Below are 14,732 nucleotides of genomic sequence, written 5' to 3'. Positions count from 1 at the left end.
CTGGGAAATGGAAAAACACCAGAAGCCTGCATGACTGTGGACAACATGAGTATTTTTGTTAACTATTCTTCTGTATGTAGATACCTGAACTAATGAACTCAGAATACATCCTGCAAGCAGAAGTGAATGATATATTTTAATGAAATTGATAGTTTTTAAGTTAGAGGACAAAATGAAGAACAGGAGAACTATTGTATTATACTATAGTATAATACAATACTTGGGTGATTTCTTCAGGGTACACCATAGCGTTCTACCATGGGCTTTGACATTTATCCTTCTGGGGTCCTATTTGGTCCTTTCATTTGACATCATGTTTTTTGGCTTCAGTTAACAGGATCACATTGGTAGAAGTACTTTTCTGTGTTAGTTGTAGTCACGTGAAATCTAATCTCTCTCTTGAAATCTGGACTACATGTTTTATGAAACCTATATTATGATTTCCATATATTCCTGTCATGTCTGTATGCTAACCAAAACAATAGCGAAAGCAACCTAGAGCCTAATAGGTAACAGTTTCAAGACCAAGCATGAAGATTTCAGCTGGTTACAAACACTACATAGTGGATGGTGGGCTGTGTCATATTTACACGTACTTAATTTTGTGCCCCTTTTGCTTTGTAGGATCTTCTGAGCGACCTCCTTTATCCACGGTAAACAAATATATTTTCATCTTTAATTAACAAAATACCTTGTGATATATACATGATACATTAATCATTATGTTGTAAAACCCGTTCAGCTTACCCCAGAAGAAGCAGATCCCAGTTCAAAAGTAGCCATAAGAAGGAAGGATTCACCACCTCCAGGAAAAGGTAAATTTGCCAATACAAATTTCATCTGGAAAGAAGGACATGAATATATTGGAAATGTTCGTAGTCTTCTGATTCCTCTTTTACCTCAATAAGATAGAAGGATTTGCTCTAAATGATGCTGATGCTCTTGTTAGTGTTTATGCTTATAAAATGATAGTTACAAGAATAAGAAAACGAAATTTTAAAAATGTGAGCTCTAGCTCAGATGCTTTGCCTTTTAGGTTGTGATAAAGATCCCAATGTGGAATTTGTATGCATGTTAGGGGTTCAAGGAGGTGAATTTTAAAACTAAATATTTTTCAGTGCTTCAATTTCTGGTTTCCTACACTGTTCTTTACCTAGAGAAAAGCTATACCTGCTGACATCACAATTGTGTTAGAACTTCAACTCCTTTATGTTGGTATTGTCACATTGAGAATCTTCGAATCTTCACCCAATCACATGCTCTGATTACCAGCTTGAATTTCTGCACGTGTATGTGCTTGTGTGCTTTCGTTTGTGAGTTTGGGTATGTGTGATACCTCTGATTCTGGAAAATGAATGAAGTCATTAATCATTTTTTGGTGACTCTTTGGTGGATACATGGTTTTAAAGCAGTGATTCGGAGCTGTTTTGGAAAATGATTCTGATTTTGGAAAATGAATAAAGTCACTAATCATTTTTTGGTGACTCTTTGGTAGATACAGAGTTATAAAGCACTGATTCAGAGCAGTTTTGGCCTTAGAATCTTTTATACTACTACAATTCATTGCCTACTGGTAATCAACAACCTGAATTAATGTTGGTTTGTTTGTTTTGTATTATACTTTAAATTCTGGGATACATGTGAAGAACATGCAGGTTTGTTACAAAGGTATACATATGCCATGGTAGTTTACTGTACCCATCAACCTGTCAGCTACATCAGGTATTTCTACGAATGCTGTCCCTCCCCTAGGATCTTACATCCCTGACAGGCCCTGGTGTGTGATGATCCCCTCCCTGTGTCCATGTGTTCTCATTGTTCAACTCCACTTATGAGTAAGAAAATGCAGCATTTGGTTTTATTTTCCTGTGTGTGTTTGCTGAGAATGATGGTTTTTCAGGCTTCATCCATGTCCTTGCAAAGGACATGAACTCATCCTTTTTTATGGCTGCATAGTATTCCATGATGTGTATATGCCATATTTTCTTTATCCAGTTTATCACTGATGGGCATTCGAATTAGTTCCATTGTGAATAGGGCTGCAATAGACATACGTGTGCATGTGTCTTTATAGTAGAATGGTTTTTAATCTTTGGGGTATATACTCAGTAATGGGATTGCTAGGTCAAATGGTATTTCTGGTTCTAGATCCTTGAAGAATCACCACACTGTCTTCCACAATGGTTGAAATAATTGACACTCCCATCAACAATGTAAAAGTGTTCCTATTTCTCCACATCCTCTCCAGCATCTGTTGTCTCCTGACTTTTTAATGATTGCCATTCTAACTGGCATGATCCGGTATCTCATTGTGGTTTTGATTTGCATTTCTCTAATGATCAGTGATGAGGAGCTTTTTTTTTCATGTGTTTACTGGCTGAATAAATGTCTACTTTTGAGCATGTCCTTCACCCACTTTTGGAAGAGGTTGTTTGTTCTTTTCTGGTAAATTTGTTTAAGTTCCTTTTAGATTCTGGATATTAGCCTTTTGTCAGATGGAGAGATTGCAAACATTTTCTCCTGTTCTGTAGGTTGCCTGTTCACTCTGATCATAGTATTGGAAGTTCTGGCTAGGGTAATCAGGCAAGAGGAAAAAATAAAGGGCATTCAAATAGGAAGGAAGGAAGTAAATTGTCTCTGTTTGCAGATGACATGATTGTATATTTAGAAAACCAAATCATCTCAGCCCCAAATCTGCTTAGCTGATAGGCAACATCAGCAAAGTCTCAGGATACAAAATCAGTGTGCAAAAATCACAAGCGTTCTTATATACCAATAAAAGATGAACAGCCAAATCATGAGTGAACTCCCATTCATAATTGCTAGAAAGAGAATAAAATACCTAAGAATACAACTCACAAGGGATGTGAAAGACCACTTCAAGGAGAACTACAAACCACTGCTCAAGGATGTAAGAGAGGACAAAAACAGATGGAAAAATATTCCATGCTCATGGATAGGAAGAATCAATATTATGAAAATGGCCACACTGCCCAAAGTAATTTATAGGTTCAGTGCTATAGACTAACATTGACTTTCTTCACAGAATTAGAAAAAACTACTGGAAATGTCATATGGAATCAAAAAAGAGCCCATATAGCCAAGACAATCCTAAGGAAAAAGAACAGAACTAGAGGCATCACGCTACCTAACAGAAAACTATACTACAAGGCTATAGTAATGAAAACAGCGTGGTATGGTTACCAAAACAGATATAAAGACCAATGAAACAGAACAGAGGTCTCAGAAATAACACCATACATTTACAACCATCTGATCTTTGACAAACCTGACAAAAAACAAGCAAGGGAAAAGATTGCCTGTTTAATAAGTGGTGTTGGAAAAACTGGCTAGCCTTTTGCAGGAAACTGAAACTGGACCCCTTCCTTACACCTTATACAAAAATTAACTCAAGACAAATTAAAGACTTAAACTTTTAAGAAAGACCTAAAACCATAATAACCCTAGAAGAAAACCTGGGTGATACCATTCAGGACATTGGCATGGGCAAAGACTTCATGACTAACTCACCAAAAGCAGTGGCAGCAAAAGCCAAAATTGACAAATGGGATCTAATTAAACTAAGGAACTTGTGTAGTTTTATTTGGGAGTGTGCGTGGGGTACCTCTGAGTTTTAAAAATGAAGAAAGTAAGTAGTCATGCCTTTCTGACTCTTTGGTAGACGCAGTCTTTTAAGAAGGTGATTCTGAGCTGTTATGGTCTTAGGGTTTTTTATACTACTAAAACTTACTGCTGACATGTAACCAAGAGCTTGATTTAAATTAAAAAAAAAAAAAAGAAATCACCCAAATGCACTTTAAAAACCTCTTACCAGATGTGTGCATGTTCATAGATAACATGTAGAACTTGATTTTGTGTATTAAAAACTTGTAGAAAAGTTCAGGCAGCACAAATAATGACTGCAACTTGGTCTTTGTAAAATCAGTGATATATATTTCAGATCTACATACATTGACCCAGTGACATATTTTTTGATTTATTGTATGATCTCATGATATGCCATGTGATGACTACAGCACATTATGCTCTCTTCATGCTGATATCATGTGGACTTAAATATGATGACATACCAACATAGATGTGCTTACGTGGTTGCTTTTATTGATTTGTACTATATTAGAAATGAAACAGAAGTATTGGAAATCCTAGCAGGCATAACTGTATCTCTCCCATGGCTGTGTTGATTGCACCTGTTTTCCCCTTAAAGCATGTCTTTTTGACATGTGCCGACCCTGAGAAAATTCAGTGTGTGCTTTTCAGAGAATGACAGTAAGGAGTAGAAATGGCCAACAAAGTGTTACTTGTCCTCTCGGCTCCCCTTCATGAATGTTAAACTACTCAGGTCACAGTTTAGAACCCCTTTGTTGATCCCTATAGAGTGTTCCCGGATGTCAAATGACAGGCTCTTAATGAAGAAACACCCTGTAAAAGTGTATTGCTCTAGTTTTTGTGTGTGAATATGTGTGTGTGTGTGTATTTTTTTCTCTCCTGAAAATTGTAAATAGAATAATTTTCATTACAATTGAAAATATTCCTGTTCCATATTTATTTCCCGTGTAATGTACTTTGCTCTTCTTGAATCTAGTAAGGATCTCAGCTTGTGTTATTTATACCTTCAAAAATTATGTCAACACTTCGTTTTTCATGTCAATTACTGACATGTTTTCAAGTCTTCACATGTTATTTCTGAAGATTTTGGTGCATCGAGGAGAGACAGTGTCATTGTAGTTAAAGAAGTTTTTGAATAGTTTATATTCAATAAAATTTCAGAGCTTGTTTCTCTGGAAAGCATAGACATAGTGGTGTTATGGGTAGTTAAACATAAAATAACTCTACAAAGTGTTGTGTACATAAAAGTGTTCATATCTTGAAAAATTCTAATTTACTGCTCAGTACTGTCTCCTGGAGAGGAAAATAGGTAAGATAGGCTCCTGAGCCTATGATAATAACTCGTAATATGAAGTGAAAACATAGAGCCAAAATGAGAGGTGATAGATACTCAAACCGATGTGAGTGAAGAACAGCTGTGAAACAAGAGTGTCTATGGGAGAGAGGAGGTCATGGGACTGCTTTTGTGAAAAAGGAATTTGTACATGTTAGTCAAGTGTCTGACACATTTAACATTGTAATAAAGTAAAATCTTATCTTCCCGTGTGTCAGTATGGGATTGTACAGATGTCACAATACAGTGGTGGTGAGAATAATGAAGAAACAAATGTGGAGATCAAAGAATGAAGTCCACCAATATGGACATTAGATTTATGAATGAAAAGGAGTGTATGTCAAATTGGGCAGGAGTAAACAAAGAAAGCAGCTAGCTAGGTAGAATGGAGGTTTCTGATGAGGAGACTTCTGGGAAGTCACTTAATTGAAAGCAGAAGTTAGAAGGATGAGGGTGACCCACAGGGTCTCATTTCTTCTCCGTAGAAGTTTTGCACATCAATGATATGTGCTTCATTCACATCAGTTAGCGTATTGGGATGCAGCTTAATCTAGAAAAAATGTGTTTTTTGTTTGTTTGTTTCTTTTTAGGAAGCTGTGTTTGCTGAGTAGTTATTTCATAAAAGAACCTGAGAGACCCCTGTAGTATATCATATAAAACTAGATTTAGAAAAAATGAATCAAAGAATACATTTTTAGAGTATTAAATGGATAACTGCCAATAATCATGGCAATCATGACATATATATATGCATTATGTCATATTGGTTGGTTATTTATAAGAAAAGAAGTCTCTAGTGATTTAGAAACTTTGTTTAGTTTATTTTCATAGGAATCTATGAAAATCTACACATTATTTCATTGATGTGTATGTTTTGGCGAAAGTGGATGAAGAGACAGGGAGAAGGCCAAACTGCTGAATCCAGGATATGTAAAAATATCAGGAGCCTTCATGAGTATAAAGAAAATGATTTTTTAAATTATGACTCTAAGATTAAGTGGATGCATTTAGAATATTTGCGTAAAGGATGATTTGATTTTGGCTGCTCCAGGAACTACTGGAAGCAGGAAAGAATGATGGAATTGGGATAAACCACAGTGACTCATTACTCCTCCTTGTTACTACTGGGCGTCAGAGGTATATGTTTTGTTGATATTAGTTATTCAAATGAGATAAACGTGAATATGCATACATTGGCTTTGTTTTTCAAGAAGCTAACTATTGGATAAAATAGCTATTTGATAAAAATTCTCTAGAGAATAGCATGAGACTTCAACCAGACTATTTTAGAAATGAAAATAATGTTGAATTCATTACTTGACTCCCAAATGTTTATTTTCAGTGAATATTGGAGTGATTTCCAAATGTAAAAGTTTATTCATATCTAATGCTTGTAGCAACTTTATTTTGTATAAGTATGTTAAATTTGGTAATTTATTATACTTTTTGATGACGTTTATTTATTATACCTTGTTGTCATGAGTGGATGAAGAAACTTTCAGAAGCTAAACTAGAAGATGCAAGAGATGTAGGCACATTATTACACCATATGGGTGTGAGAAATAATGAATATTACATACCAGAATTCATCAAACATGTATCCAAGCTGATTAAGTTAGGACATTTCCACTGAAGAGATATGAAGTGTACATTCAACTAAAGTGTCATTGTAATTGTGTACCTTCTTTTGTGTATTGATCAAGTTAAATTGTGTATCGATCAAGTTAAAGAGCATGATGAATGTTTACAGTAAAATGGTCTAAATCATTCTGATATCTTGCATGAAAGACATGTGGGTGCATGTACCACCTGCTTTGACATTGATTCCCATGTGTATGAGTTGCTCTCTGATTTTAGATCACATTTGTCCTCATCATTCAGCATATCTACATTGATATTGACATGGTTTTATTTTAGTTTTAGACATACAACAAGTCATATCACGTTTGAAATTGTCAGAGTATATTTCTTGAAGCCTGTATTCCTGTTTTCTTCAGTGTATTTCCTTCACATTTAGTCCCAAGAAACAAAATATAAAACATCAAAGCCTACACTATTACAGGCAGGAGGATACAGCCTGAAGCTAACACAGGATGAGTGTATGGATTATATTATCATATTTACATATGATTGACTGTGTATCCCTTTTGCTTTTCAGTGTCTTCTGAGAAACAACCAGCCTGTAAGGTAACTAAACTCTCATTTATATTTTGAACTATTATATTTGTACAGTCTATTAAACATACTTTATGTATTGATAATTTTGTTTCAAATACCATTTAGGTTACAAGTGACCAGAATGATTCTATTTTGAATATCGCCACAGAAATAAAGGATGGGCAAAAATCTGGGACAGGTAATTTAGCAATACATGTTCGATGTCATGTTCACTCAAGATAGAAGAGAATGTCTCTTCCCCGAATAAATTAGTGGGGGGGTGACCCATTGAAGCTGCACGTTCCAATTCAGCACTTCTGAGATTGTGCACTTGAAGTAAGTACTTGAGTGCTGCAGTTGCTGCTGATGCTTGGCCATGATCTGAGTAGCAAGATTATAGACTTTCCTATATTGAAATTGGGAAGAAGTACTATTGGAGAGCAGTTCAAGACATAACGGGCTGAGGGGACAACTTAATTTTGCTTTAATTCTACAGCATGTTTTCATCAAGAGGGGAATAAGAAAGAGATGAAGTAATAAATATTATAGACGTCAGACCGTATTGCGAAAAGCAGAGGGAAGAAGTGATTGTAATAACCCATACACACTGTAGAAGGGCAGCTAATGATACCACAGATGTAGCAATTATTTTCCTCAAGAAAGAGGGATTGTGAGGCAGGAAGAAGGAAAAAAAAGATGTTATTTATGTAATTTTGGTGTTTCTGCTAAGGAAATCTGAGTGAACTCACTTCAGATGCATTTGGAATATTTGCATAAAAGAAGATTTGATTGTGGCTGCTCCAGAAACTATTGGAAGCAGGAAACAATGAGAGAATTGGGAGAAACCACACTGACTCCTTACTCCTCTTTGTTACTATTGGGCATCAGAGAAACGTGTTTTGTTGATTTCAGTTATAAAAAAGATAAACTTGAATATGAACACATTGGCCTCATTGTTCAAAAAGCTCACTTTTGAATAAAATGGCTATTAAATGAAAATTCTTTGGAGATCATCATGATTCTCCAAACAAGACTATTTTGAAAGGAAAAATAATGTTGAGTATATACCCAGTAATGGGATGGCTGGGTCATATGGTACATCTAGTTCTAGATCCTTGAGGAATCGCCATACTGTTTTCCATAATGGTTGAACTAGTTTACAATCCCACCAAAGGATTATAAATTATGCTGCTATAAAGACACATGCACACGTATGTTTATTGCAGCACTATTCACAATAGCAAAGACTTGGAATCACCCCAAATGTCCATCAGTGACAGATTGGATTAAGAAAATGTGGCACATATACACCATGGAATACTATGCAGCCATAAAAAAGGATGAGTTTGTGTCCTTTGTAGGGACATGGATGCAGCTGGAAACCATCATTCTCAGCAAACTATCACAAGAACAGAAAACCAAACACCGCATGTTCTCACTCATAGGTGAGAACTGAACAATGAGATCACTTGGACTCGGGAAGGGGAACATCACACACCAGGGCCTATCATGGGGAGGGAGGAGGTGGGAGGGATTGCATTGGGAGTTATACCTGATGTAAATGACGAGTTGATGGGTGCAGCACACCAACATGGCACAAGTATACATATGTAACAAACCTGCATGTTATGCACATGTACCCTACAACTTAAAGTATAATAATAATAAAAAAAAATGTTGAATTCATTAATTGACTCCTAAAATGGTCATTGTTAATGAATTTTGGAGTGATTTCTGAATTAAAAGCTTATTAATATCTAATGCTTGTAGCAGTTTTATTTTGGATATGTATGTCAAAATTGATAATTGATGATATTTTTTATTGAGATTCGTGTATTATACTTTGTGGCCAGGAGTAAATGAAGAAACTTTTGGAAGGCTAAACTAGAGAATACAAGAAATGTAGGCAAATTATTACACTACATGGATCTGAGAAATAATGAATATTATCTACTAGGATTGACCAAACATATATCCAAGCTGAACAAGTTAGGACATTTCCACTGAAGAGACGTGAAGTGTACCTTCAAATGAAGTGTCACTATAATTGTGTACCTTCTCAGTTATCGATCAAGTTAAAGAGCATGATGAATGTTTGCAGTGTAATGGTCTAAATCATTCTGATATCCTGCATTGAAAGACATACGGGTGCATGTACCACCTGCTTTGACATTGATTCCCATGTGTATGAGTTGCTCTCTGATTTTAGATCACATTTGTCCTTATCACTCAGCATATCCACGTTGATATTGACATGGTTTTATTTTAGTTTTAGACATATGATAAGTCATATCACGTTTGAAATTGTCAGTGTATGTTTCTTGAAGCCTGTATTCCTATTTTCTTCAGTGTATTTCTGTCATGTTCCAGTCCCCATACACAAAGTAGAAAATATCAAAGCCTACACTAATATAGGCAGGAGGATACAACTTGATGCTAATATGCTATCCATGCATGAATATATGGATAACATTATCATATTTACATATGATTGATTATGTATCCCTTTTGCTTTTCAGTGTCTTCTGAGAAACAACCAGCCTTGAAGGTAATTAAACTCTCATTTATATGTTGAACTATTAACTGTATAGTCTATGAAACCTACTTTATGTATTGATTATTGTGTTTCAAATCCCATTCAGGCTACAAGTGAAAAGAATGATTCTGTTTCGAATATAGCCACAGAAATAGAGGAGGGACCAACATCTGGGACAGGTAATTTTGCAAAACACATCTAATGTCATGTTCAATCAAGGTAGAAGATAACTTCCCTTCCCAGAATAAATCAGTGAGGAATTCATCTAAGCTGCACGTTCTGATTCAGCACGTCTGAGATTCTTCATTTGTAGTGAGTTCTCAGGTGACCCTGATGCTGCTGGTCCTTGGCCATGATCTGAGTAGTAAGATTATAGACTTCTCTACATTGAAATTGGAAAGAAGAACCATTGGAGAGCAGTTCGACACGTACCAGGCTCAGGGAACAGCATAATTTTGCTTTATTTTTACAGCATATTTCCATCAAGAGGAGAAGGAGAATGAGCTGAAGTATTAGATATTATAGGCATCATATCGTATTCTTATAAACAAAGTGAAAACTGATCCTAATAACTCCATAAACACTGTAAAATGAGAACTAATGCGACCACTGGTGTATCAATTATTTTCCTCGAAGAAGAGGGATTGTGAGGCAGGAAGGATGGAAAAGAAGAAGGTATTTATGTAATTTTGGGTTTTCTGCTGAGGAAACCTGAGTGAACTCATTTCAGATGCATTTGGAATATTTGCATAAAAGAAGATTTGATTTTGGCTGATCCGTGAACTACAGGAAGCATGAAACAGTGCTAGAATTGGGATAAACCGTAGTGACTCATTACTCCTCTTTGTTACTATTAGGCATCAGAGATACATGTTTTGTTGATTTTAGTTATAAAAAATGAGATAAACTTGAGTATGAATACATTGCCTTCCTTGTTCAAGGAGCTAACTCTTGGATAAAATAGCTATTTAATGAAACTTCTTTAGAGAATGGTACGATACTCTCAAGAAGACTATTTTAGAAACAAAAATTATGTTGAATTCTAATTAACTCCTAAAATGGTCATTTTCAATGAATATTAGAGGGATTTCTGAATGTAAAATAATCAATAAATGAAGTATGTTTCATAGACTCTGCATTTACTAGTTCAAAATATAAATAAAAATTTAATTACCTTCACGACTGGTTGTTTCCGAGAAGACACTGAAAAACAAAACGGATACATAATCACTCATATGTAAATATGATAAATTTTCCATACATTCATGCAGTGTTAGCATCAAGCCGTATCCTCCTGCCTGCATTAGTGTAGGCTTTGATGTTTTCTACTTTGTGTCTGGGGGCTGGAACATGACAGAAATACACTGACAAAAGGGAACACAGGCTTCATGAAATATACCCTTACAATTGCAAACATGGTATGATTTGTCATTTGTCTAAAACTAAAATAAAACCGTGTCAATATCGATGTGGATATGCCGAGTGATGAGGACAAATGTGACCTAAATCAGTGGAGCTAGAAATGGGATAAACCACATTGACTAATTACTCCTCTGTGTTAATATTAGGCATCAGACTTACATGTTTTGTTGATTTTAGTTATAAAAATTAGAGATAATTGAATATGAATACATTGGCTTCTTTGATCAGAGAGGAAAATCTTGGATAAAATAACTGTTTAATGAATATTCTTTAGGGAATAGTATGATACTCCTAATAAGACTATTTTAGAAACAAAAATGATGTTGAATTCATCAACTGACTCTTAAAAGGATCATTTTCAAAGAATGTTGGAGTGATTTCTGAATGTAAACACTTATTAATATCCAATGGCTGTAGGAGTTTTATTTAGTAGAAGTATGTCAAAATTAGTAATTGGTGATGCTTTTTATTGAGGTGTATGTGTTATACTTTGCTGCCATGAGTGGATGAAGAAATGTTCGGAAGGCTAAGCTAGAGAATACAAGAAACTTAGGCAAATTATTACACTACATGTGTGTAAGAAATAATGAATATTATTTACTCGGATTCAGGAGACATATATCCAAGCTGATCAATTTAGGATACTTACACTTAAGGGACGTGAAGTGTATATTCAGCTGAAGTGTCATTGTAATTGTGTAAGTTCTCAGTTATCGGGTAAGTTAAAAAGCATGATGAATGTTTATAGTATAATGGTGTAAATCGTTCTGATTTCTTGCCTGAAAGACACGCGGGATCATGTACCTCCTGTTTTGACATTGATTCTGAGGTGTATGAATTGCTGCTCTGATTTTAGATCACATTTATCCTCATCACTGGACATATCTGCACTGATGTTGAAATGGTTGTATTTACATAACACTGTGTATTTACATAAACACTGTAGAATGAGAACTAACCAGACTACTGATGTAGCAATTGTTTTCCTCAAGGATGAGGGATTGTGAGGCAGGAAGGAGGAAAAAGAAGAAGTTATTGATGTAATTTTGGAGTTTCTGCTGAGGAAACCTGGGTAAACTTACTTCAGATGCATTTGGAATATTTGCATAAAAGAAGATTTGATTTTGGCTGCTGCAGGAGCTACTGGAAGCAGGAAGTAATGCTAGAATTGGGATAAACCACATTGACTCATTACTCTTCTTTGTTACGATTAGGCATCAGAGATACATGTTTTGTTGATTTTAGTTATAAAAATGAGATAAACATGATTATGAATGCTTTGGCTTTGTTGTTCAAGGCTTTGTTTACTCTTGGATAAAATAACTATTTAAACTTCTTTAGAGAATAGTATGATACTCCCCACAAGACTATATTAGAAACAAAAACTATAATGAATTTGAATTAACTCCTAAAATTGTCATTTTCAATGAATATTGGAATGATTTCTGCATGGAAACCTTATTAATATCTAATGCTTGTAGCATTTTTACTTTAGAGATATATGTCAAAAATGAAAGTTGATGATATTTTTATTGAGGCTAATATATTAACCTTTGTGACCATGACTAGATGAAGAAACTTTCGAAAGGCTCAACTAGTGGATACAAGAAAGTTAGGCAAATTATTACATCACATGGGTGTCAGAAATAATGAATGTTATCTACTAGGTTTCAGCAAAAATGTATCCAAGCTGAAGGGACGTGAATTGTACATTCAACTGAAGTGTCATTGTAATTGTGTACCTTCCTAGTTATCGGACAAGTTAAAGAGCATGATGAATATTTGTAGTATAATTATGTAAAACCTTCTGATTTCCTGCATGAAAGACATTTGCAATCATGTACCACCTGCTTTGACATTGATTCATAGGTGTATGAGTTGTTCCACTGTCTTAAGTCACATTTCTCCTCATCACTTGTCATATCCACATTGATACTGACACGGTTTTATTTTAGTTTTAGACATATGACAAATCATACTGTGTTTGCAATTGTAAGGGTATATTTCATGAAGCCTGTATTTCCTTTTTTCAGTGTATTTCTGTCATGTTCCAGTCCCCAGACACAAAGTAGAAAACATCAAAGCCTACACTGATACAGGCAGGAGGATACAGCTTGGTGCTAACACTGTATGCATGTATGGATAACTTTATCATATTTACGTATGAGTGATTATGTATCCCTTTTGCTTTTCAGTGTCTTCACAAAAACAACCAGTCTTGAAGGTAAAAAAATTTCCATTTATATTTTGAACTAGTAACTGCAGAGTCTATGAAACCTACTTTATTTGTTGATTATTTTGATTCCAATTCCATTCAGGTTACAAGTGATGAGAAAGATTCTGTTTCGAATACAGCCACAGAAATAAAGGATGGACAAGAATCTGCTATAGGTAATTCTGCAAAACACATTTACTGTCGTGTTCAGTCCAGGTAGAAAAGAACTTCTCTTCCCTGAATAAATCAGCGAGGGGCTCGTCGAAGCTGCACATTCTGATGCAGCAGGTCTAAAATTTTTCATATGTAATAAGTTCTCCGGTGACGCCGATGCTGCTGGTCTTGGACATGATCTCGCAGTAAGGTTATAGACTTCCACACATTTAAATTGGGAAGAAGAAACATTGGAGAACAGATCAAGACGTAAGGGGCTCAGGGGACAGCATAGTTTTGCTTTAATTCTGCAGCACGTTTTCACCAAGGGTGGAAGGAGAAAGAGATGAAGTATAGATTTTACAAACATCACACCGTACTGCTAAAGACAGATGGAAACTTGATCGTAATAACTCGCGGACACTAGAACGAGAAGTATCCAGACCACTGATATAGCAATTAGTTTTCCCAAGGAAGTGGGACTGTGAGGCAGGAAGGAGGGAAAAGAAGAAGTTATTTATGTAATTTTGGGATTTCTGCTGAGGAAACCTGAGTGAATTCACTTCAGATGCAGGTAGCATATTTGCAGAAAGAAGATTTGATTTTGGCAGCTCCTGGAAATACAGGATGCAGGAAGATGCTAGCATTCAGATAAACAACAGTGACTAATTACTCCTCTTTGTAACTATTAGGCATCAGACTTACATGTTTCATTGATTTTAGTTATAAAAATGAGATATGCCTGAATATGTCTACATTGGCTTCTTTGATCAAAAAGGAAACTCTTGGAAAAAATCGTGATTTAATGAATATTCTTTATAGAATAGCGTGATACTCCTAACAAGACTATTTTAGAAACAAAAATACTGTTGAATTCATCAACTAAACCTTAAATGGTCATTTTTAATGAATGTTGGTGTGATTTCCAAATGGAAAAGCTTACTAATATCCAGTTCTAGTAGGAGTTTTATTTAGCAGAAGTATGTCAAAATTAATAATTGATTATGCTCTTTATTGAGGTTTATATATTATACTTTGTTGCCATGAGTGGATAAAGAAATGCTGGGAAGGCTAAACTAGAGAATACAAGAAACTTAGGGGAATTATTACACCACATGGGTGTGAGAAATAATGAATATTATTTACTCCGATTCCGGAAACATATATCCAAGCTGATCAATTTAGGATACTTCCATTTAAAAGACGTGAAATGTTCATTCAACTAAAGTGTCATTGTAATTGTGTAAGTTCTCAGTTATCAGGCAAGTTAAAGAGCATCGTGAATG

At 35.2% G+C, this 14,732-nt stretch overlaps 1 protein-coding gene across 1 annotated transcript in view; it reads left to right on the top strand.

The window, feature by feature from the left end:
* The window catches only part of LOC103241291 (uncharacterized), a 157,774-nt gene that overhangs the window by 80,628 nt on the left and 62,414 nt on the right, over window positions 1-14,732 (top strand). The window contains exons 42-49 of the mRNA XM_073022717.1: window positions 625-653; window positions 743-815; window positions 7,122-7,150; window positions 7,247-7,319; window positions 9,640-9,668; window positions 9,763-9,835; window positions 13,274-13,302; window positions 13,397-13,469. Coding sequence (XP_072878818.1) covers window positions 625-653; window positions 743-815; window positions 7,122-7,150; window positions 7,247-7,319; window positions 9,640-9,668; window positions 9,763-9,835; window positions 13,274-13,302; window positions 13,397-13,469 — 408 coding nt within the window. The remainder of the gene's footprint in view (window positions 1-624; window positions 654-742; window positions 816-7,121; window positions 7,151-7,246; window positions 7,320-9,639; window positions 9,669-9,762; window positions 9,836-13,273; window positions 13,303-13,396; window positions 13,470-14,732) is intronic.

The sequence above is a fragment of the Chlorocebus sabaeus genome, chromosome 14 (genome assembly GCF_047675955.1).
Source record: "Chlorocebus sabaeus isolate Y175 chromosome 14, mChlSab1.0.hap1, whole genome shotgun sequence".
NCBI lineage: Eukaryota > Metazoa > Chordata > Mammalia > Primates > Cercopithecidae > Chlorocebus > Chlorocebus sabaeus.
The sequence above is the reverse complement of the archived record's forward strand: the minus strand, read 5'-3'. Positions and strand labels throughout refer to the sequence as shown.